The following is a 21,706-nucleotide window of genomic DNA, read 5'->3' as shown; positions in this document are numbered from 1 at the left end:
GAAAAGGGATATGAAAAAGTCCACTTGGCACAGAATGATCTCGTGCACCAAATCGACTCCTTTGCTGACAGAGTACATACTTTGGAGCACCACACTGAGGATGCCGATGGGCACAACAGACGAAACACATCCATGTAGTGGAGCTTCCCAAAGTCATTGAAGGGGCAGATATAGTGACATATCTTGAGAACTGGTTTAGATTGATCATTCTACCAACAAACCTCACTCCCTTCTTCATGATAGAAAGGGCCCAAAGAGCACTTGCTAGGCCGCCTGCACTTGGCAGACAACCACGCACAGTAGTTGCCAAGTTGCTTCACTTCTGCCACAGGGACACTCTGCTGTGATACGCTAGACTGGAGGGCCCTTCCTAAGTGGTAAACGGTAAGGTGACTATGTTCCCTGATTATACTGTGGCTGTCCAGACTAAACCGGGCTTGGTATGCTGAAGTTAAAAGAACACTCAGGGACATGGTTATTCAGCACTCACTGATGTGCCCTGCCAAACTGAAACTCTGTGTGGATGAGAAAACGCACTTCTGTGAAACTCCTCAAGACACATGGGACTGGATTGAAAATTATAAAGCGGGGATCCCACGGAATGGACGGCAATGTAAATCAGGAGAGTAAAAGTGCTGCTACGACAAGAAAGTTCTAGGGCAAAAACCAGCTCTGGAAACTGACTAGGGAGCAGAGAAAGAAGTGGGCAGCTGCGAACCTTGCCACTCACCATTACTCAGATCAGGAGTTGGGAACAGACACTAAATGGTGACAGATTCGGACACGGAACGATCCACCCTGGGGGAAGACGACCTACCTGTGGTAACCCCACAAACAGTGGACAACCTGATTTGATGTCTTCTTCGACCACACCCCTGACGGGGGTTGACCTTTTGGTGTGATGCCCCCCTGCTTATTGGGCCAAACATAACCCCACTCTCCAGATAGGACATCTACAATCAGGTACCGTAACACAGAAACCATATGGGCCTCGGCCCTGGTGTGGAGAGCCGGGTGTGTGCCGCTTGGCTGAAGCTGAAAGACAGTGGAAATAGGCCTGGACTCCAGCACTCTGGGCACCCCACGCCCTGGCTGTAAGTACATTTCCTGGGCCAAAATGACACTATAATCGGTGACCCACGCATACCACCCTCCTAGCACCACACTCACTATCAGGGTATGTTGGACCTGCTGGTTTGACTTTATTTTCTTTCTGGGACTTATCATGTTTGGCTGTTGCCATCTGGCCCTGGGGAGAGGGTGTTCACAGTTGGGGGTTTGTCTTGTTCGTTTATATTCACTATAGGTCTTTTCTGGGCACTGGATAATTGAATGCATGAAACCTTGGCATGCTTGGTGGCTGCAACATCTATGAAATGGGAGTCAAGGGTGCTTCTAAATGGATGGTGGGTCCGCTGCAGGATATACACTGTATAACATGGAATGTCAGGGGGATGGTGTCTGCCGTGAAATGCTATAAGATCCACCATTTTTGCGACATGGGGGGGGTCCACATAGCAATGTTGCAGGAAACACATATCATGGGGGTGGAAATCGAACGTCTCAGGCAATTATACGCCACCTTCTATTCAGCATATGCATGGGGGTACTGGTTGGATAAAGGCCGAAACCCACTTCAAACTCATTAGGAAACTGATCAACAGGGATGGGAGATATGTCCTGCTTCATGGCAGATTAATGAGTAAAGAGGTGAGCCTTTGATCGAGGACCACCTGGCATTCCTCCACTTACTGTCGGCACCACTGGACTTGATGGTGAATGGGAATATTTTACTGGATGGCGATTTTAATTGCAAAGGGGGGTGTCACCCTAGACCGCTACATTCCACCCCTTCAGGGGGCCACTCACCAATAGGCCCGTGACTCCCTATTGGAGACTCCCAACTGCTTTGCTGGAGAATGATAGAGAAAATTGCTGGGCAAAAATATAGTTGAACACTCTTAATTGAATCAAGGGTCCGCCTCATCTGCTCTTGTGGAGTGGGCTGCCTTCAAGGTAGTGATTAGGGGATGCCTGGATCAGACTGTGGCTGTTAGCCGAGAACTGCATAAAGGATTGCACGCGTTTGAGTCTTCCATTCACACTGTGGAAACAGGCATGCGTACAGATCCCACTATTGGCTTACAACTCAGTGAAGCCCATAAACAACTCAATGACATTTTGCACAGACTTAAATGCATTGATTACAAAACTTATATACCTAGGGCACATGATGAGGAAGGCAAGTCGAGCTGGCTCCTGGCATGGTTGTTACACCCGGGATCCCCAGTTGCCCATATTACCCACCTGACCAAATCCATGGGGTCACATATTTATGCTTCAGGGCCCATTAACGCTAAGTTTCATTATGAGACCCGGTATGGACGTCCTGAAACTCTATCTGCCCAGGCACAATCTTACTTTCTTGCACATATAGGCTTACCGCAGCTGCCTCCTACGACTAAAGAAATATTGGGTGGGCCCATTACAGTACAGGAGGTTAAACAGGTGGCCAAAGAGATGGCCTCCAGAAAAACACACAGCCTGGACTGCTTCCTAGCTGAATTCTTCTGGACCTACATAGATCTACTGGCCCCCGAAGTTAGTACTCCTATATACAGCCACATTACTTGAGGGGTGCTTGCCTGCATCAACCAGAGACGCCCTTGTAGTGCTGCTCCCCTAGACCAAAACCAAAGGTATACTAACTACTGCATTCTGGCCTCTAACCATGCTTAACTCGGACTTCAAAATTCTCAGCAAAGTTTTGGCAAAGAGAATTCTGCCATACATTCAGAACCTGGCACATGAGGACCAGAAAAGATTTATTCTGAGCAGAAGTATGGCCCTTAACTTACGCAAGCTTTTCCAAGTCTTGTATCACCCGGCCTTGCAACCCAGCCCCAAGCTGTGCTCATGTTGGTGCACCTTGAAAAGGTGTTCAATTCTATCAGATGGTACTTCCTAACCAAGGTCATGCACAAAATGAACTTGGAGTAAGAATGGATTAAGTGGGTCACATTACTCTACAACAACCACAAAGGTGAGGACAGGGAATATGATCTCCTCCAAATGTGACACTTATAGGGGCACATGACAGGGCTGCCCTCTGTTGCCCCTACTGTTTGCTTTGGCCGTAGAACCGCTGGTAGCACTGTTCCACGCAGAGGGAGACGGGAAGGGCATAATGGTTTACAGAGTCCAGCACATCATATTGCTTCATGCTGATGGTCTTTTAATTTATGTGTTTAATGGCATGAGGGTGGCAAATAAAGCAGTGGCGTACCTTGAGGAGTTAGAGGAGGTGACCAAGACCTCTTGACATTCAGGAAACACCTCAAGACATGGCTCTACGACCAGTAGCCCCCCCCCCCAGCGCCTTGAGACCCTAACGGGTGATTAGTGTGCTCTATAAATCCTTGATTGATTGATTGATTGATTGATGTCAAAAGGTAGGCAGAGGCAGAGGAGGGGGACTTCCGAATTGAAGATTTGAAAAGGAAGATACTACCACTGACTCAGAACAGGGAGTGGACAATGTTTCAGAGCACTAGCACCACGGGTAACCCCGGAGCAGGGGACCCGTCTTAGACATGACAAGGAAAAAGCAGTTGGGAAGATAAATGCATACACCCTTTAACAGACGCTCCCAATAGAGACTCAACATTCCCACAGGCCCCACTACTGGACAGGAAACCTGAAAAGACATTCATTTAGTCTGAGGTAGGATGCTCTCACTAGATGCCGCCTCCCTAGATAAGTTGCCTGTCCACTACCATAGTGTTAATTCACTCCCAGACACCAGTGACCCTAAAGTTAATGATAACATTGTTTTGCTTTTCTGTTTTTCAAGGCCTTACTCAGCTCTGTTGGCTTCGATACCGATAGCCCCCTCTCCTCTACCAATAGAGAGCTCCTTACACTACACAGCATTGACTCTCCACATTCATGAGAGATGTCCGAAACGAGTATCTACCACAATAAGCATAAAACTTGCACTTGTCGTCACATGTAAGACGTATGACATATGCGTATCTCCTGCAAATAATTTAACGATGTATGCCTATGACCGCTTATTATCACTTATGTAACCAAGATCAGATGATGGAGGAGCAGTTGATATTGCCCAAAAAGATATTTAAAAAGTCAGAAATTATCTGTAGAAAGGCACAAACGTTCACAGCAAAATCTTTGTCATTTCAGCTCTGCGTGAGGACTGTGAGAAAAAGAGGACCTGGGCGTTTTATGTACATAACAATTGCCACATGGTTTATGAAATCACCATACCATTTTGTGATGCACAAAAGATTCAACTCATAAAAGGGACTTTGCGACCACTTATGAATTGCAAATAGGAGGGGTCATGAACGGGATGTCACCTTTCCATTTGGGAATCACAGTGGTAGGCATCAAAGCTTTGCTACCACAATTACAGTCTCACTCCATTGATCATATAGTGACACCCAACTTTGTTGGTGATGTTTGATTTGCAAAGGGGAATCTCTCCTCATGAAAATAATGTGCTTTGTTCTAGCTGTAATTCCAGTATGATTTTTATGTGAGCATGTTCAAATACAATGAATTGGTACAGTCCTGCCTAAGTGGCAGGGATGGGGCTAGGAAGGGAGGAGCCATAAAACGCATGGCCACGGGGAACAGAATTATTGACACTCACCTTATGGTCTACCAGGAAGCAGGCATTATGTTTTCACCAACTGTGACCCGAAAGAAATTAATTACAAATAAAGGCCAGCACTCCGGTAAACTTGTTCTTTGTTTATTAGTCATCAACACACGGCCTTTTAAGCTTGAAGGTTAAAGGTACCTGCTGTAGACATGAATTATCTAGAAAGTCACAGAATTGTAATATAAGTATGACAACTCAGGTGGGGAATGCACTACATGCAGAGACTTTTGTTTAATATTTAGTCACAGATTCTTCCTGTAGCAGAGCATTTCTTGTAGCCCGAAGGTCCAGGTTTGCTACTTAGTAGTATAGCTCAGTGATTAATGTACTTGCTGCAGAAAACTTTATGTCATTCACAGGACACAACTTTTAACTCTGATAAAATAATTAATTGTGGCATGAATTGCCTGTCTACATGCCACCTGGAAGGCACAAAATTGAAGGTTTTCTGGCCCGTATTTATACTTTTTGACGCTAAACTGCGCTAACGCAGTTTAGCGTCAACATTTTTTGCTCCGGCTAGCGCCATTCTGAAGCACCATGCGGGCGCCGTATTTATTGAATGGCGTTAGCCGGCGCAAGCAGACCGGCGCTGCCTGGTGTGCGTGGAAAAAAACCACGTACACCAGGCAGCGCCGGCGTTGGGAAAAATGGCGCTAGGGCGTCTTAAAAATGGTGCAAGTCAGGTTGACGCAAAAAATCGCCTCCACCCGATTTGCGCCATTTTTAACGACGCCCAGACGCCATTTACATGACTCCTGTCTTAGTAAAGACAGGAGTCATGCCCCCTTGCCCAATGGCCATGCCCAGGGGACTTATGTCCCCTGGGCATGGTCATTGGGCATTGAGGCATGTAGGGGGGCACAAATCAGGCCCCCCTATGCCAAAAAAATATATAAAAAAAAAAAATTCTACTTACCTGAACTTACCTGAATGTCCCTGGGGTGGGTCCCTCCATCCTTGGGTGTCCTCCTGGGGTGGGCAAGGGTGGCAGGGGGGGTTCCTGGGGGCATGGGAGGGCAGCTGTGGGCTCATTTTGAGCCCACAGGTCCCTTAACGCCTGCCCTGACCCAGGCGCTAAAATCCGGCGCAAATGCGAGGTTTTTTGCCCCGCCCACTCCCGGGCGTGATTTTTGCCCGGGAGTATAAATACGACGCATTTGCGGCGCAGTCATTTTTTTAGACGGGAACGCCTACCTTGCATCTCATTAACGCAAGGAAGGCGTTCACGCAAAAAAATGACGCTCTTTCCTCATACTTTGGCGCTAGACGCGTCTAACGCCAAAGTATAAATATGGCGTTAGTTTTGCGCCGAATTTGCGTCGAAAAAAACGACGCAAATTTGGCGCAAACGGAGTATAAATATGCCCCTCTGTATCTAAGTTTTGTTACACAGGCATCATTGAGTTTGTTAGTAATGAACACCTATCACTACTCCAGAACAATGAAGTTGGCTTTCTGTGCAATATAAAGAGTCATTGTTAGTGTCATTCCACACATAGACCAACATAACTTATATACAAAAGGAACTTAATAAAGTGTAATTACTCTTTTCTACGTACCCTTTGGTCAACTTGTCAAGTGACAGCCATAGGGAACCTCTGCTTCCTCTGATGGCCCTTGGAGTCTGACAGCAATATGTGCTGTCTTTGGTTTCTGAAGTGTGTCCCTGATGCTCTCCAATGAAACAAAAGGCACTCTCTGTACTGTGAAGGATTCCTTACAGTTAGTGTGGAGGTGTGGAAAAGAGACTCCAAGGTCCCCAAAACTCTGATGGCAGTGTCACTGGTAGATGTTTGTCCACGTGTTACCACATGACAATAGGAAATAAATAGGTTAATTCTCCAAGCCAGAATGGGAATCTGGTTCTGGCATGAGAATAGCTGCTGAAAATAGAAGCCGGGGAGTTCCCACTCTTTACAAGCACTGGTTGTGATTGTTGCTTTATAACAGGTGAGTCAAACACTCCTGATACATTGGAGGTACTTTAGATGTCTTATACTCTGATGGTGTTAAACTTTATATTTATCAGTAGCCTTTCAGAATCTAAGAATGCAGTATTGGTACAAGTACCCTTCCGGTGGGCTTTCTCACCCCTAGAAGGTATGATTCTGTACTAGTTTGGTCAGAATTTCGTCTACCCCAAATGTCATCCCCTACATGGGACAAAACAGAACATCTGCACCCAATGGAGTGTTATTTTTGTAAGTAATATTTAGTGCACAGTATTAATGTCTGATGGTATTTCAGAAAATGATGTTCTAACATACAATCATTTAGACTATGTCACATCCGACTTATTTTATTTTTATTTCAATAATATCGGAACACACTGGTGGGTAAGTGTTTGAAAAATCTGTAGTTCTGTAGCTAGTGCCTGTGAATTAAATATTCGTGCACAAATTGATGGATTAGTAATCACCTAAAGATTTAGGTACTACTTTTGTTGGTGCTAAGTTGATTTCTGTGCAACTGGGTGAAGCCTGAAATTCAATTCCTTCTACCCTTCACTTTGAAAATATAAATAAAATGCATATTGCAATGGGCCGAATGACAATGTTACACATGTCAGTAAAGTTAATTTTCCATTCGTGCTCTGTGAATCGTATTGCTTCATTCTGACTGCTTTCTAGGCGACCAGGGCAAATTTACTGCAGAACAGGCTGGATATTCTGTCTGCCAAAGACCAGGAGCAGAGGTCAAGCCGAACGCTGTGAGTACTTGTTCTGGAAACATGACATGAGGAAAGGGGACTTTGTCGTAGGTCTGTGGTTGGGTGAATCATGGGTCCATCTTGACTCTGGTTCTATCCTCTCTCCTGATGCATAGGACTCGATTGGAACTACGATACGCACAAATGTTTCAGGAAATGAAGAAACGTCATACAGAGATGGAAACGCTGCACCGGGAGTATGAAGAAAAGTTGAAACGAAAGGAACGCGAGGAGTTCGAGCTCAAGAGAGAGCTGGCTGAGTTGGCGACAGCAGTGAGCACTGAAGCACAGAGCAGCAGAGCTCTTAAGAGCAGCATGAGAAGGTAGATGGCAGAGCAAGGCATTTCTAATAACACAGAGCCTTGTACAGCATGACCCGGAACCAATAATATAGAGCCATTTCAAACATGAGTCGATGCACCTAGAAGAAGGCCAGAATACTATGAGAACACCATTTACAGAGCAGGTCTACAAACTTTAAAAACATGAGACATCATGTCTTAAACTAAATAGCCGTTGACAGCATTGCACCAATCAGAGTTTGGCAGGTGCGGGTTATCTTCCAAATTATAAATGCACTCTTCGCTATATTTGCAGTTCCCCTGCACCATATTTCCAACACAGAACCTCAGCTGGCTCCACTGGTAGAAACCATTGTCAAAGGGCACATCCACCAAATGGTCAGGGGCCACCCTACTGCTTTTTCGGTTTAGGACCAGGTAGAGAAAACAAACAAAATCACACCCTCTACTACCTCATACCTCTATCCTTTCTTCTCAGTCAATGCTTGCTGCTCTCACGCGGGGTGGGGTGGGTGTGGCGCACAGGGGCAGGACTGGGAGGGGGTGCATTTTATTTATTTTTTTAAATTACAAAATCTTACCTGCACGCCCCACACCGCATCTCCATCTCCTCTACTGCAGCCAGGCACAGGCTCCCAGCCTGCCCTTCGGCCAGTCCTGACGCTGCTCAGAGCAGCGCTCCTAGGCAGACTGGGAGCCTGTGCCTGCTCTCTCCAGTCCGGCATCTCTGTTGCTGGGCTGGAGTGAGCCTACTGCATATGTGTGCTGGTCAAACATACATGTTCACTGAGGGGAGTGCACAGTGCACTCCCATCATACACTTGCCCGCCCCTTTAACAACTGAAACGATAATAAACAGTTTATTTTCATTTAATTTCTTAAAGGATTTGCAGCACAGGGGCTGCTGCTGGCGGGGGGCAAAGCTTCTCCTCCCTAACAGAGGAGCTGCCACTGTTTTTTCTTTCTCTCTCTCCTTCTATTTCTACATCTTTATGTACCAACTTCCTCTCTATATCAGCCCTTTCTTCCTCCGCTATGTCTATCTCACCTTTCTCTGAATAAATGTGTCTCTACTGCACCTTGTTTTATCTTTGTCTCATGTCCTTTCCCCGACACTCTCTGTGCCTGCCCTTGTATTTCTCCTACTCCACAGGCTCTCTTTACCCCACCCTTCTCTCTGTACCTCACTTTTATATTTCCAAGTATCTTTCCTTCATCTTCTTCACCTCTCTCTAGCTCATCTCACTCCTTCCCTCACCACTCTATCTCTCTCTTCAAATCTCTATACCTTACTTCTCTCTACATCTTTCACAGCCCTCTCACTGCATGAAATCTCTCTTCCTCACATCTCTCAATCTCATCTCTCTCTTCATCACACCTCTCTCTATGTCATCACTCTACCCCTCTATGTCTCATTGCCTAACCTCAATTTACCTCTCCTTTTGTTTACTATCACACCTCTCCGCCTCACCTCTTTCTCTCTTTCTACCTGTCAACATAACCTCTCTCACTACCTTCCTCCTTTTCCACTACCTCTGTTTCTCTACCTTTATCTCTACAGTGAACTATTCTCGTTCTGTCTACAGCTCCTTGTATGTTTCAATTCACCTGTACCTTCACCATTCTCTCTTCCTATCCCTGTACATCCCTCTACCTCACCTCGCCCTTTACCTCTTCCTAACAACTCTCTCTCTCTACCTCACGTTCTTTCTCTCGCTCTACCTACGTATCAACCTCAACTCTCTTTCTTTACTTCACCCTTGCCTATATACACCACCTCTCCTCACTGTAGACTTAATTATCCTTTCTAACCCTCACCCAACTTTCTCTACCTTTCTTTCTGTCCCTGAACTGTAATTCTATACCCTTTTTTAATTTGCTCTTCTCTATTCCTTACAATGCTGCCTTTCAACCTCTCTACATCATTCACAAAGGTAAACTTACACTTTGTAGTACGTTTACTATTTGTTTGGTATTCACAAACGAGTAGTTTAATTTTACTAACAGTAATTTTATGACTGTGGAGACTATGCACTTTTGGCGGAGACCCTGCACATAAAAAGATAGGTCTGCCCTATCTTTTTATGGCTGGATTTGTCCTTCACGACTATTAGTAAAATTAAACTTGTAGTTTGTGAATGCTAAAAAACAGTAACCTTACTACAAAGTGTATGTTTATCTTTGTGAATCAGGTCATTAATGTTTTTCCTTTTCCATGTCTCCCTCAAGTCTCTATCCATTCACTTCTAACTTGGTCTACCTTTATCTGTCTGATGTACCTTCTTTATATTTTACCTTCTTTGTACATGATCCCTCAGTGTACTCCTCTTCCTCTCGCCTACATTTTCTATTGCTATCTCTAGTGTTCTCTACCTATCTTCCTCTTTCTAAAAGCTTGTTCTCTCTCGACCTATTTTCTTGCATTCATCTTCCTCTTTCTTTCGCGCTGTATCTTTTCTCCTGGCTATATAACCTGCCCCACTTTACCTTGCATCTCTTCCCTCCTCAACTATCTGTCTCTATCATCTCTTTCTTTAGCTTCCATTTCCTTCTGCTTCACCTCTCACACTATAATGTCTCCCATCCATTTCTAATACTTAGCAGAGTCTGAGGTAAGTGTCTATCAGGAGAAGTTCACACTTTGAAAGAGGAAATCCATGGAAAAGCAGAGGGAGAGAAAAAAAGGGAATATTATCAGACTTCACCAAATGGAATGGTGAAAATTCTTTGAGTCGTGCTATGATATTTATGGTTGCAGCAATAATGCCAGTAGTGAAGGGGAACTTATTTGTGATTATAAATATCCAGCACTCTTACTGCAATTTGAAGCACTGTGTATATAGATCATATTTTAGTAATATGAAGTAGTCCACTAAACATCCTTCCAGGTCACCCTTAATGTCTTTCTTATAATAGGAGAAACAGGCAAGTTAGACACTTAATTCCATATAAAATGTTGTAGCAAGTTAAAAACAAATTTACTTTTCAGAGTAGAAAGGAATGGCTTTTTCAAAGCTTGTTGAAGCTTTAGTTTTGTGTTCTTTGGCTCAGGAAGCTTGAGGTGTCAGCTGTTATATTAGTGTGCCTATTTCTAAACGTTTAACATGCAATTCAGTATTGTTTGGCTCCATAAAGGTTTCTATTACTAAACACCCATAAGAGGTACCCAATTGTTCCAAACAGGGGGATCCAAAACATTTCTTCAGTCGGTCCCAAACATCCTTAAAGTCGGCCGGCCAGTGGGCCACTCGCCAAACACTAAATCAGCTCCCATGAGTGTCATACAACAACAAAGAACCATAAACGCAGAGGTGATGTCTGATGCATACAGTACTAACTACAGCAACAGCATTTTCCCCTCAGGACAGATCACTATACTGCATGTGCTGTGGACAGTCTTTACAGCATGATCTGCATAGCCATCCTCAGGCAAAAGATGCAATGTAATATCTGGTGATGGCTTGAAAACATCTGTTCAAATCCAACTTGTGAGGTTTACAATCTGCCTTTGCTGAGTAATGGCTGGCTTAAGATCAGCAAGCAAAGTTTCTAGTCTTCAGTTTAATCTTTTTGAACTAATATTTACAAAAAGGTAATATTCAGTAATATTGCACACATCACCCAACGGACCCTACTACCTTTTAGTAGCAGGAAAGGTGTAGAGTGGCGAAACAAAGACCAGAACTCGAACTCGAAGATAAAATAATATCCAACGTTTATTTCTTGAGTGAGGACCCACAACAGATACAGCTGCCTCCAGCTGCTGGATCAACGGCTGAATGCGGATCGAGCCAGCAGCTCGAGCACATTTGCATTCTTAGAATCATACAACAATACATAAAAGGAACGTTAATAAAAATAACTAATTACATCACCTATTACATCACCTCCCTCCTTTATACAAAACAAACAAATAACCAAACTATATATATATATATACACATTTATGCAAGAATGAAATCCTGAAATTTAGCTGGTAATTTGACCGTTCTAGAGCTACGAGTTGTTGTTCTCGAAGTGGATCCAGAAGGGTTCATAATAACAGCAGAGTTTGAACCCTCATTCTGAACAGGTTCCGAAGCATTGCCATCTAAAGAATAGCCACGATCAGATAATACATCACTTGGATGAAAATGTTGAATTCCTTCTCGAGCGTGTATTAGACTCAAAATTTAAATCTGGTTGTATGATATTGGATCTCGATGGTTCAGAGCTACTAACATCAGTCGTCAGCATGGAGCCTCAATCATGGATGGAGCGATAAGCATTTTTAAAAATTTGGACTTGCTGAGAATTGAGAGGTATACCACTATTCTTATTCCACCACCCTCTGCCTTCAAGTAGAAGAGAAGATTTAGATATTTTAGTAATTCTCACCGGTATAGAAAATTTAGACCCTCCCTTACACACTCTAAAGGTTTTTTTTATAGGAACCCAATCATTAACTTTAAAGTCAATTGTTTTAACATTGTTCTTCTTGTCATAACACATCTTTTGATTGAGTTGTTTGTCAGATATTCTACTTCTTAGATTATCTTCCTCCTTCAGACCTTCCTCCTGACCATGACACTTCCCATCTAAAATATCAGATAACCACTTCGGAGCAAGTTTAGTCATAGGATTCCTTCCCCTTAGTAACTTAAAAGGAGTAACCCCAGTGGTAGAGTGAGGAGTAGTTAAGTAAGCCCAAACATTTTCTTGTATAAACTCAGCCACATCAGCATTGGATGCCAGTGCCGATTGAATTCCTTCTTTGAAGAATCGATTCTTTCCACTAAGCCATTAGAAGATGGGCTATATAATGCCACCTTAAGATGTTTAACGTCATGTGAAAGTAAGAAATCAGAAAATTTCCTAGAGACAAAATGTGTACCATTATCAATAACAACGGTGCCAACCGTACCTTCTAATTTGAACAATTTACTTAAAAACGTGACAACGGTATTGGAATCAGGACTGGAAACAAAAGCATAGTAGACCCACTTTGAAAAGTAGTCAATAGCAACTACAAGATATCTCATGTCTTTGGGTAATAAGTGATAAGGACCTGAAAAATCAAGAGCAATTTTATCCCATGGATTCTGTGGAAAAGGAACAGGGAACAATGATTTAGTAGATGTCTTCCAATGTTTGTCTAACACTATGCATTCAGGACACTTATTAATGTAGTTAAGAACTTGTTTATCTAAGCCTGGCCACCAGTAGGATAATTTAAGACTTTTAGTGGTAGCTGAAATGCCCAGATGACCTTCATGAGCTATTTTGATGATTCTGTCTCTGAGATCAAAGGGAGGAATCACAAGATCACCTCTCAAGCAAATGTCACCTTCACATGAAAGTTCTTTGGCTACCTGACTGAAACATCTAAGTTGATGTGACAATTTCTTCTCTGGAGGCCATTTAGTTTTCAAAAACAATACCACTTTAGACAAAATTTCATCGTCAGACATTGAAGTTGTCCATTCTTGCTCCGTAATAAAATTTTCAGCAACTGCCAAAATATCCAGTAAGCCTACAACACATTCTTGTTCTGAGTCAGTGTCCACAGAAACATCATGTGGCAAAGGTAACCGAGACAAGCAATCATCTCGAAAGTTTCTCCCACCCTGAATATACTTAATGTTCAAATTGTATTCTTGTAATTTTGACAACAAGCGAACCAGGCATGCAGATGCTTTTCCCAGACCATCCCCATTCAATAGGAAGATGAGTGGTTTATGATTTGTGAACAGATCCCAACAATTTCCCAATATATAGGTTTTAAATTTCTGAACAGCCCATGTACAAGCTAACGCTTCTCTTTCAATCGTACTGTAATGTGTCTATGCCCCGGACAAAGACCTTGAAGCAAAAGCTACGGTATTCTCTTTACCATCTACCCATTGACGAAAACAGCACCTAAACCTTTTAAACTTGCATCAACCATAATAAATGACTTATCCAATGGACTGAAAGGTTGCAAAGCAGAGGCATTTACAACTACACCCTTCACCTTCTCAAATACTTCATTCATAATCTCATTCCAGTCAAATTTGACACCTTTTTTGAGAATTGATCTTAAAGGATGTACAATCATAGCATATCCAGGAACAAATCTAGCGTAGTATTGGCAAAGACCTAGGAATGATCTTAAAGAATCTTTGTCAGTGGGAGGTGCCGCCTTCCTAACAGCATCTAAATTGCTACATTTAGGTTTTATACCAGTGCTTGAGATGCTATGTCCCAAATACTCAACTTCTTCTAGCATTAGTTTACATTTGTTAGGCTTGACTGTCATGCCTCTGTCTCTGAGAATACTTAGAACTTTGTTTAACACTTCTATGTGTTTGGCCTCAGTGTCAGTGTGAAATAATATGTCATCCTGAAAAGCTTGCACTTCAGGTAAATCACTGAAAAGTTGATCCATAAGTTTCTGAAAAACACTAGCCGCGGAGGCAAGGCCAAAGGGTAAGCGTAAGTATTTATATGCACCAAATGGTGTTACAAAGGTAGTTAAATCCTGCGATGATGCGCTCAACGGGATCTGGTGGTAAGCCGAGTGTAAATCGATGGTTGAAAAATATTTTGACCCTCCGACCTTGGAAATCAACTCCTGAATGTGTGGGAGGGGATGGCAATCAACTATTATGCTTTTGTTTACTGATCTTAAATCCACACACAGTCTCAAACTATTATCCCTTTTTTTTGTGACTACAATGGGAGAAACCCATTCTGAGGAATCGGTAGGAGTAATTATGCCATCCTTCTGCAATTTGTGTAGCAATACTTTCAAATCTGCCCTGACACTTAATGGAATCGGCCTCACCTTGTGTATTACAGGAACTGCATTGTTCTTCAGTTTAATACTGTGTTCATAACCTTTCACAATACCTACATGATCCATAAAGACTTCAGGAAATGAAGAGATCATTTGGGTCATGGTACCGTTAAAAACGGTGACGTTAGCAATGTAGTTAGGTGACAAAGGGGTTGGTAAGTCACCTAAAATAATGGGAGAATCATGACCGGGTCTGAGAATGATACCTAAACATACTAAATCTTTCCAGCCTATAATATCTCACCCTTTGACAACAACCTAAATTGTAGTGTGATTAGTTCTGCCTGAGCATGTTAAATCAGACCAAAAATAGCCAAGTAGATCTATGTCATACCCACCAAATGCTTTCGGAGTGATATCAGAAATAAGTATATTGACAGTATCATGCCAGAACTTGAAGAAAGTCTGATCAGCATTGTAATAGGTGCTCCTGAATCTAGTACAGGAATTTTTTTATCATCTATGAAAATGTCACATAAAGCAGCTTTAATGACCTTCCAAGGTTTAATGCTAGTGTCATCCGGGAGATCAACAGCTAATATAACATAAGAGAACTTGTTGGAACATTGAGCAAGTTCATCATCAAGCTCTACTGTGCTAATTTTGACTTTGTTTGAGTAATTTCTGTTGGTGTTATGAGCAAGGCAAACACTGTGGAGTGACCTATCTTGTGACAGGAATTACATCTTTTCCCTATTGCAGGGCAAGAAGGATCATTGCCAATGTGTAATTTGGAACCACAACGAAAGCAAATTCGTGGAGACTTCCCAGTTCGCCCACGAGAAATGAATTTTCCTACTCTGTCTTGCTTGTTAGACACAGCACAAATAGTACCATCATCAATTTCACAATCAACAGTAGAACTCTGATTAGCTAAGACTCTCGAAGTGGTTATCAACCTCTCAATGCTCTTAGCTAGGCCAATCACTTGCTCAAGGGTAGGATTCCGGCATGCTAAGAGTCTTTCTTGTATTTTCATGTGAAAGCAATAAAAGACAAATTGATCACGAATATATATATCCACATTAGTCCCAAATTCACATTTGAAAGCTAAGACTCGTAGATTGGCAATATATTCCTCAACAGGTTCATCATTAGATTGTTTGCACATAGCAAAGTTAAACCTCTCCAATAAAACACTGGGTTCATCAGAGTACTGTTTCTTCATTCTTGCCAAGCCTTCAATGTAGCAATTCCATGCGTTATCACCTCCAGCTGGTGAGGAGACAGGAGGTAAGTTGTCAAAAATGCGTTGGCCTGCAATTCCAAGATGACTGAAAAGTATGGCCATTTTTCTTTCTGGAGAAAATTCATTCGCACCAATGGCTGTTAGATAATTTTCAAATATGCGCCGCCCTTCAGTCCATTTGATGTCTGGTTTCCCTGGCTTGTGTAGAAAAGCTGGAGGTTGTACCATTCCATGTGTGGTAACCATTCGATACAGTAGAACAAGTTACTCGAGAAGGCGTAAAGCTGGAGGTTTGTTTTTACAAAGTTGTGCAAGGATGTTGAACTATATCAATGTAGTAGCTGAGTAAAAAGAAAAACTTAAAGCGTAGTGAAACTCAATGTAAGTTGCAGCACGTTATAGGCAAATGTCAAGTATTAACTTGTTGGAACGTGCGATGAAGTAACAGGTTGCTGGACAGCCGTCACGATGTTGATAATAATGATTGTCAATCACTGCCTGGCCAGCGACGTTGAGAAATAGCAGTATAGGCCCATGAAGAAAGCATGCGTCTCTAAGCAACCATCTCAGCGTCAATGCAAAGTATTTTAATTCGCAACAAGATAGACACGTGAAGTAGAGACGCGTTGTTAGGCAACCAGGTGAAAAACAAACCATCCGATGAGCACGCACCCCTCTTGCGCATGAAGGAATGCAACCAAAGTCAAAGATGCGTTGCTAGGCAACTAGTAGGTGAAGAGAAGTGAAGAGCGCGCGCACCTTCTTGCGCATGAAGAAATGCGATCCAAAGTCAATGACACGTTGCTAGGCAACTAGCAAACGAAGTGAACCCGCGCGCCCTCACGCGCAGGAAGAAAACAGGGCTCAATGCCAAAATCAGGGCTCACCTGGGAGTAACCAAAACAAAGGTCAGGCTGAATGTCTCTCCCTCCGCTCGATCAGCGGCAAAGTCGATGGAGGTTCCGCTCCCTCTGCCCAACGCAGGAAATCTGTCGGTGGGTCCAGAAAAGCACAAGATGGTGGTCACCCCACTCCTGGTACCAAACTGTAAAATGGGGAAACAAAGACCACAACTCGAACTCGAAGATAAAAGAAGATACAACGTTTATTTCTTGAGTGAGGACCCACAACAGATACAGCTGCCTCCAGCTGCTGGATCAACAGCTGAATGCCAATCGAGCCAGCAGCTCGAGCACATTAGCATTCTTAGAATCATACAACAATACATAAAAGGAACATTAATAAAAATAACTAATTACATCACCTATTACAAAAGGGCAAGGCATTTCTTCCCAAAAGGCTAGGGATGCCACAGTTAAATCATGCATAGTGTTCCACATAATATAGAAATGTAAATTAATGTCCAGACCTTTCAATCGAAAATGAAAGTCGTTTTTTTTTAATGACCCTGAAGAGGAAGAAAACATAGCTTAAAATATGTAGTTCCCTCTGGAATATTACTCTAATCGGGTGTCCCAATGTCACTTTGGAGTTAAAAATTCCTCAATAATTCACATTAAAAACTCGTTTAACCTCTTAGAAGAAAATGGTAACTTACATTTCTCAAAGTGCAAATGTTATAGTAAAGACAGAAGAAGGAGCCAGACAAACTACAATGTTTTCGCAGCTCTGAAGATAAACTGAGTTGGTTCTCCTAGTCATGTTTTTTTCAATGGTACTTTTAAAGTCCCAGTTAGAACTGATTGGATGCTGCAGCCAAACTGGGCAAACAAAGGCACTGCCTCCAGTGGCAGAGTCATAGCTAGCCACTCAAATTTAGAAATAACCTTTAGGCTGGCAGGGATTTTTTTTGTCATAGCCATGCCAGGAGCTGTTTCAGTAAAAACGGACTTCTGCCATGGTTCAGCAATGTGGTCTAGTGGAGAGCATTTTTATGGTCTCTCTTGACATTGCAGCTATTACTAAACGTTTATGTGAGCATCACTAGAAAGGGACTTTGGCTCTGCTCACATGTTGGGAGCCAGAAGTACATGTTTTGACTGGGCAGAAGTTGTGTCCTTCCACAAAAAATGCTTGCCTTCCACAGAGTTGTGATCATTTTATATTTATCAAGTTGCCTGAGGTTGAACGTTAAGGGAACACTCATGACATTAAAGTACTATTAAATTGTCTAAGATAACTAGACAATGTATATTGTTTTTCTCTGGCAGCAGTACAGAGGGGTGGGCAGTCATTAACCTAATGAATTTTTAGGTCTGGCGTTCTTAAACCAGGCCTAATGCAAATTCCAAAAACCGTATGTTTTTTTTTTAGGGGAATGAAGATCAGTGAAATTTATAAGGGCGGAAACTGTAAGGTTTCCTTAGCTGGCTCTGCAGTCTTAGAAACCTGTCACTCAGTAGTCCATCCACCACAGAGCCAACAGCTCCAGCTCAATGCATCCGCAGGCCTTCTAACCTGTGTTTTCCTATCCGTGATTCCCATGTCAGGGCCATTGATATTTTGTCTGTAATTAGGGTGGTCAGTCCTGTGACTATTAAAATGGGAACTTTGCTGAAGACAATCACATGGCCTAAATTCTGCAGTGACAAATGTCCCTCCGTGAGCAGCTAACTCTTCCGCCATAAGGTAAGGCCCAAAACATCACCTACTCAACACCCCTGCACTCCTGTAAGAGCAATCCCCATCCTCCTGTCTTGTCTTCTATGCTCATTAATTTGCATCCTCATAGAAATGAGAGATGTCACATCCCCCGGGGGCTGGGTCTTGTACAAGAAAGAAAAGATGAGTGGTTCTATTCTTATAGCATTGTCATACAGCAACAAACTTTCAGCTGTTGGCATGCACAGAATGCCATGCTGTTTTGCATCATCTCTACTGCTGCAGCCACATACAAAGTTTGCAGTGAAAAGCCCCATGATGCCCTGAGGCAGATCTTTCAGTGGGCTAGTCCGGTAATTGCATTTTTCTGGTGGCATCAAGCCCTAACGCCTTTGCTCCTGTAATGCTCCATTGCATTACATGGCCACTTGAATGTCCATGTACCACAATGGAATCGCTTCAGGAGCAGACTGACACAGTTACTGGCCAAACAAAGGGTGCACTGCTTTAAAAAGGCTCATTAACACAAGGGTTGACTTCAAACCCCTCCTGTATGCTGTGTTTACTATTTTCGGCAAGATGGAGTTCTGGCAGACAGATAAGGACCAGGACGGAACTAATGACTTTTCACATGCAGAATACAATATGTCTTGCACGTTGTGAAGTTTAAGAGCTGTAAATAATTCACAATAAAAAGCTTTAAGACAAAGACAATGTCGCCTCAGAACTTTTCAAAATGTATCCATGAAAATCTAAGGGCCTGATTATCCTTTAGGTGGTCCGACCACTGGACCACGAGTATGACAATTGGGAGAATGATGCCAAGCCGGAGGCCTCCCCACCGCCGTATTATGATATCTCGCTGGGCTGGCTGGCAGAAACAGTGCAGCGGCATTGGCTTTGGCTCTCAGTGTGAGCCAAGGTCAATGCCACCACACTGTTGGTGCCACCAGCACACTCGGACCGCCATACTTGAAATCAGGCCCTAAGTTTGGGATGTGTCTGGGAATCGTAAGATGACCTGCACAGTGCGGAGACTGCATTTCTTCTGATTGTGTTTTGTTGTTATTAAAGACATCAGAGTTCAATGCAAGGACAACGCAGAATGGAGAACAATCGTCAAGAGTCGAATTTTGTGGATAAGCAACTGCACCTCGAGAAGCAGATGAAAGGCCTTGAGGCGGAAAGAGGAGCCCTGGACAGAGACCTGCCAGTAGCAAGAGACTTCCTGAATGAGAAGAATGCAAAAGGTGAGTTTTATAAAATAATACAACCTCCCTCAGTTCGTTTGAAAGAGCAAAGCTCAACAATGGGATGATATTATTGCAGGATGTAGAATAGCACAGACTAAGTGTCAGAGATTAAAACTGTCTCTGGGATGTTAAAGTGACACTGCAAAGTGTGTGCTGTGTGGCATCAATAATCAAAGGTAGGAACGATCAATAGGCTTTTGATAAGGGCTATGTTTTTTATATTTGTGACTTAAAGCACATAGAACCATTTTCTACACTTACAAGGGGTGCAGTAACAACCAATGTTCTTATACAGCGTGACGTGAATATTGTGTCAAAAATATTGTCACTACCAAAATATAGTCGGATAGACTACTGAAAGTAAGAATATCATTTTTTAGTATATAATATTGTTTGTGATAATATTTAATTATCTATACTATTGTGTCCTTTAATATAGCTGTAATAAATATTGTATTTTTCATTATTTTACAATATGTTACAGTAGGTAGATAGTGTATCTATAGAATGTCTGATAGTATATTAGTTGTAGGTGTTAGCATGGCTAGTTAAATTGTTATCTTATTTTTATTTTTATTATTAATTTATCATGTTGTAGTGGGCTATTAGGATTGTCAGGGAAGAACGTGGTAAGTTAATTCCATTACAATTAATTTAAATATAAAGTTAATTTTTATTGTACACTGAATATTTAATTGATTATTAAATATGTAAATTGGATAATTGTTTAGTTGTCATTTTGTTTACTTCGGTTTAACTTGTACATTTTAATGTATATTTTAATTCTTATAATTTTGTTGGTAATTTACATACAGGTTGTTGGATATGTAGGAAATGGGAGGGAATTAAATTAAATTATAATGGATTTAATTTTAATGTATTTATTTCATTGATAATTAAATTGTTCAAATTGTTCAGCCATTTTATTTAGCTATTAGATTTTAATGTTCTTTTTAAAACTTTTTTTATTTATATTTTAGTAGCGGGTTTTTGATTTTGCAGGGAAATAGGATGGGAAGATGTGGAAAGTAATTTATTTTTTAATTAATTGTCGATTTGATCAATTGATACCTAAACATGTATATTTGTAATTGTTAATTTAGTAAGTAAATTATTTTGTTCTAATTCAAGCATTTATTAAATTAATGGTATATACTTTTAATATTTACAAAATGTAGTTTATTTATTTATTAATTCTTACATTTTAATTGTTTTATTTAAGTACTATATTAATTGTGTTTTTGTTTATTAGTAATCTATTCTGATTGGTATTTGTGTTTTTTAGCTGTAGGGAGGGGAATTATTTAATTCTGATTAACTTAAAGCTTTATTTCTTTAAATATATTTTTATATTTTATAGAATATTTCATATTTTATGAATATTTTTTTCTGGTTTACATAATATACCTTTTTATACATATATGGTTTACTCATTTTCTGTGGTTAGGTACTTAAATGTTTTCTAAGAAATTACTGTGAGTTGGAATGGTACACGTAACCCCTCTGAAGGCTAACACTTTCCTTACTGTTGCTCAGATTGGAATGGAACTGGTTAATTTAACTCCTTTAAAGACCAGTAATTACTCTCCTGTTGCTTAGTCAGCAGCTGAAATAGTAAATCTTACCCCTCCTACTGTTGCTTAAACTGGAGTGGGAATCATAAAGCTAACCTCTCCAGAGTTCAACACGTTCCGTACTGTTCCATGCATTGGAGTGGAAACAGTAAAAATAACCTCTGTGAAGTCTTTCTTTTACAGCTGCGTACAGCTGCGTACACTAGAGTATGAATAGCAAATCTAACCCATCTGAATCCCAGCACTATCCCTACTGTTGCTTAGATAGGAGTGGTAAGAGCAAATCTAATCATAAAAACACACTGCAAGGAGGAGTACACAAAATGTAAACCAAACATAAAATATCAAAATGGTAAGTACAACTTTAGCTGATGTATGAATCAATTTGTTATCCCATCCATTAAGGCCACCAAAGCAAGATAAGTGTGATGTAAATCTTTATTTTTCCAAACAATGTATTGTGAAAAGTGTTTCCTCTTTTAAATAGGACTTCATCAGGGATCACAAGAGTTAATGAAGAAATTCTATATTAATAACTCACTGCCCCTTTCATATCTCCTAAAATATGAGAAATCCTTTCATATCCAAGTGCAATTAGTATCACACAGC

The 21,706-nt window shown here is 41.6% G+C and overlaps 1 protein-coding gene across 1 annotated transcript in view; it reads left to right on the top strand.

Annotated features, from left to right (window-relative positions):
* LOC138302149 (probable DNA double-strand break repair Rad50 ATPase) overlaps positions 1 to 21,706 on the top strand; it is a 135,073-nt gene that overhangs the window by 65,703 nt on the left and 47,664 nt on the right. Inside the window, exons 6-8 of the mRNA XM_069242510.1 lie at positions 7,321 to 7,400; positions 7,517 to 7,723; positions 19,345 to 19,520. Coding sequence (XP_069098611.1) covers positions 7,321 to 7,400; positions 7,517 to 7,723; positions 19,345 to 19,520 — 463 coding nt within the window. The remainder of the gene's footprint in view (positions 1 to 7,320; positions 7,401 to 7,516; positions 7,724 to 19,344; positions 19,521 to 21,706) is intronic.

Source organism: Pleurodeles waltl, chromosome 6 (assembly GCF_031143425.1).
Source record: "Pleurodeles waltl isolate 20211129_DDA chromosome 6, aPleWal1.hap1.20221129, whole genome shotgun sequence".
Lineage (NCBI taxonomy): Eukaryota > Metazoa > Chordata > Amphibia > Caudata > Salamandridae > Pleurodeles > Pleurodeles waltl.
The sequence above is the reverse complement of the archived record's forward strand: the minus strand, read 5'-3'. Positions and strand labels throughout refer to the sequence as shown.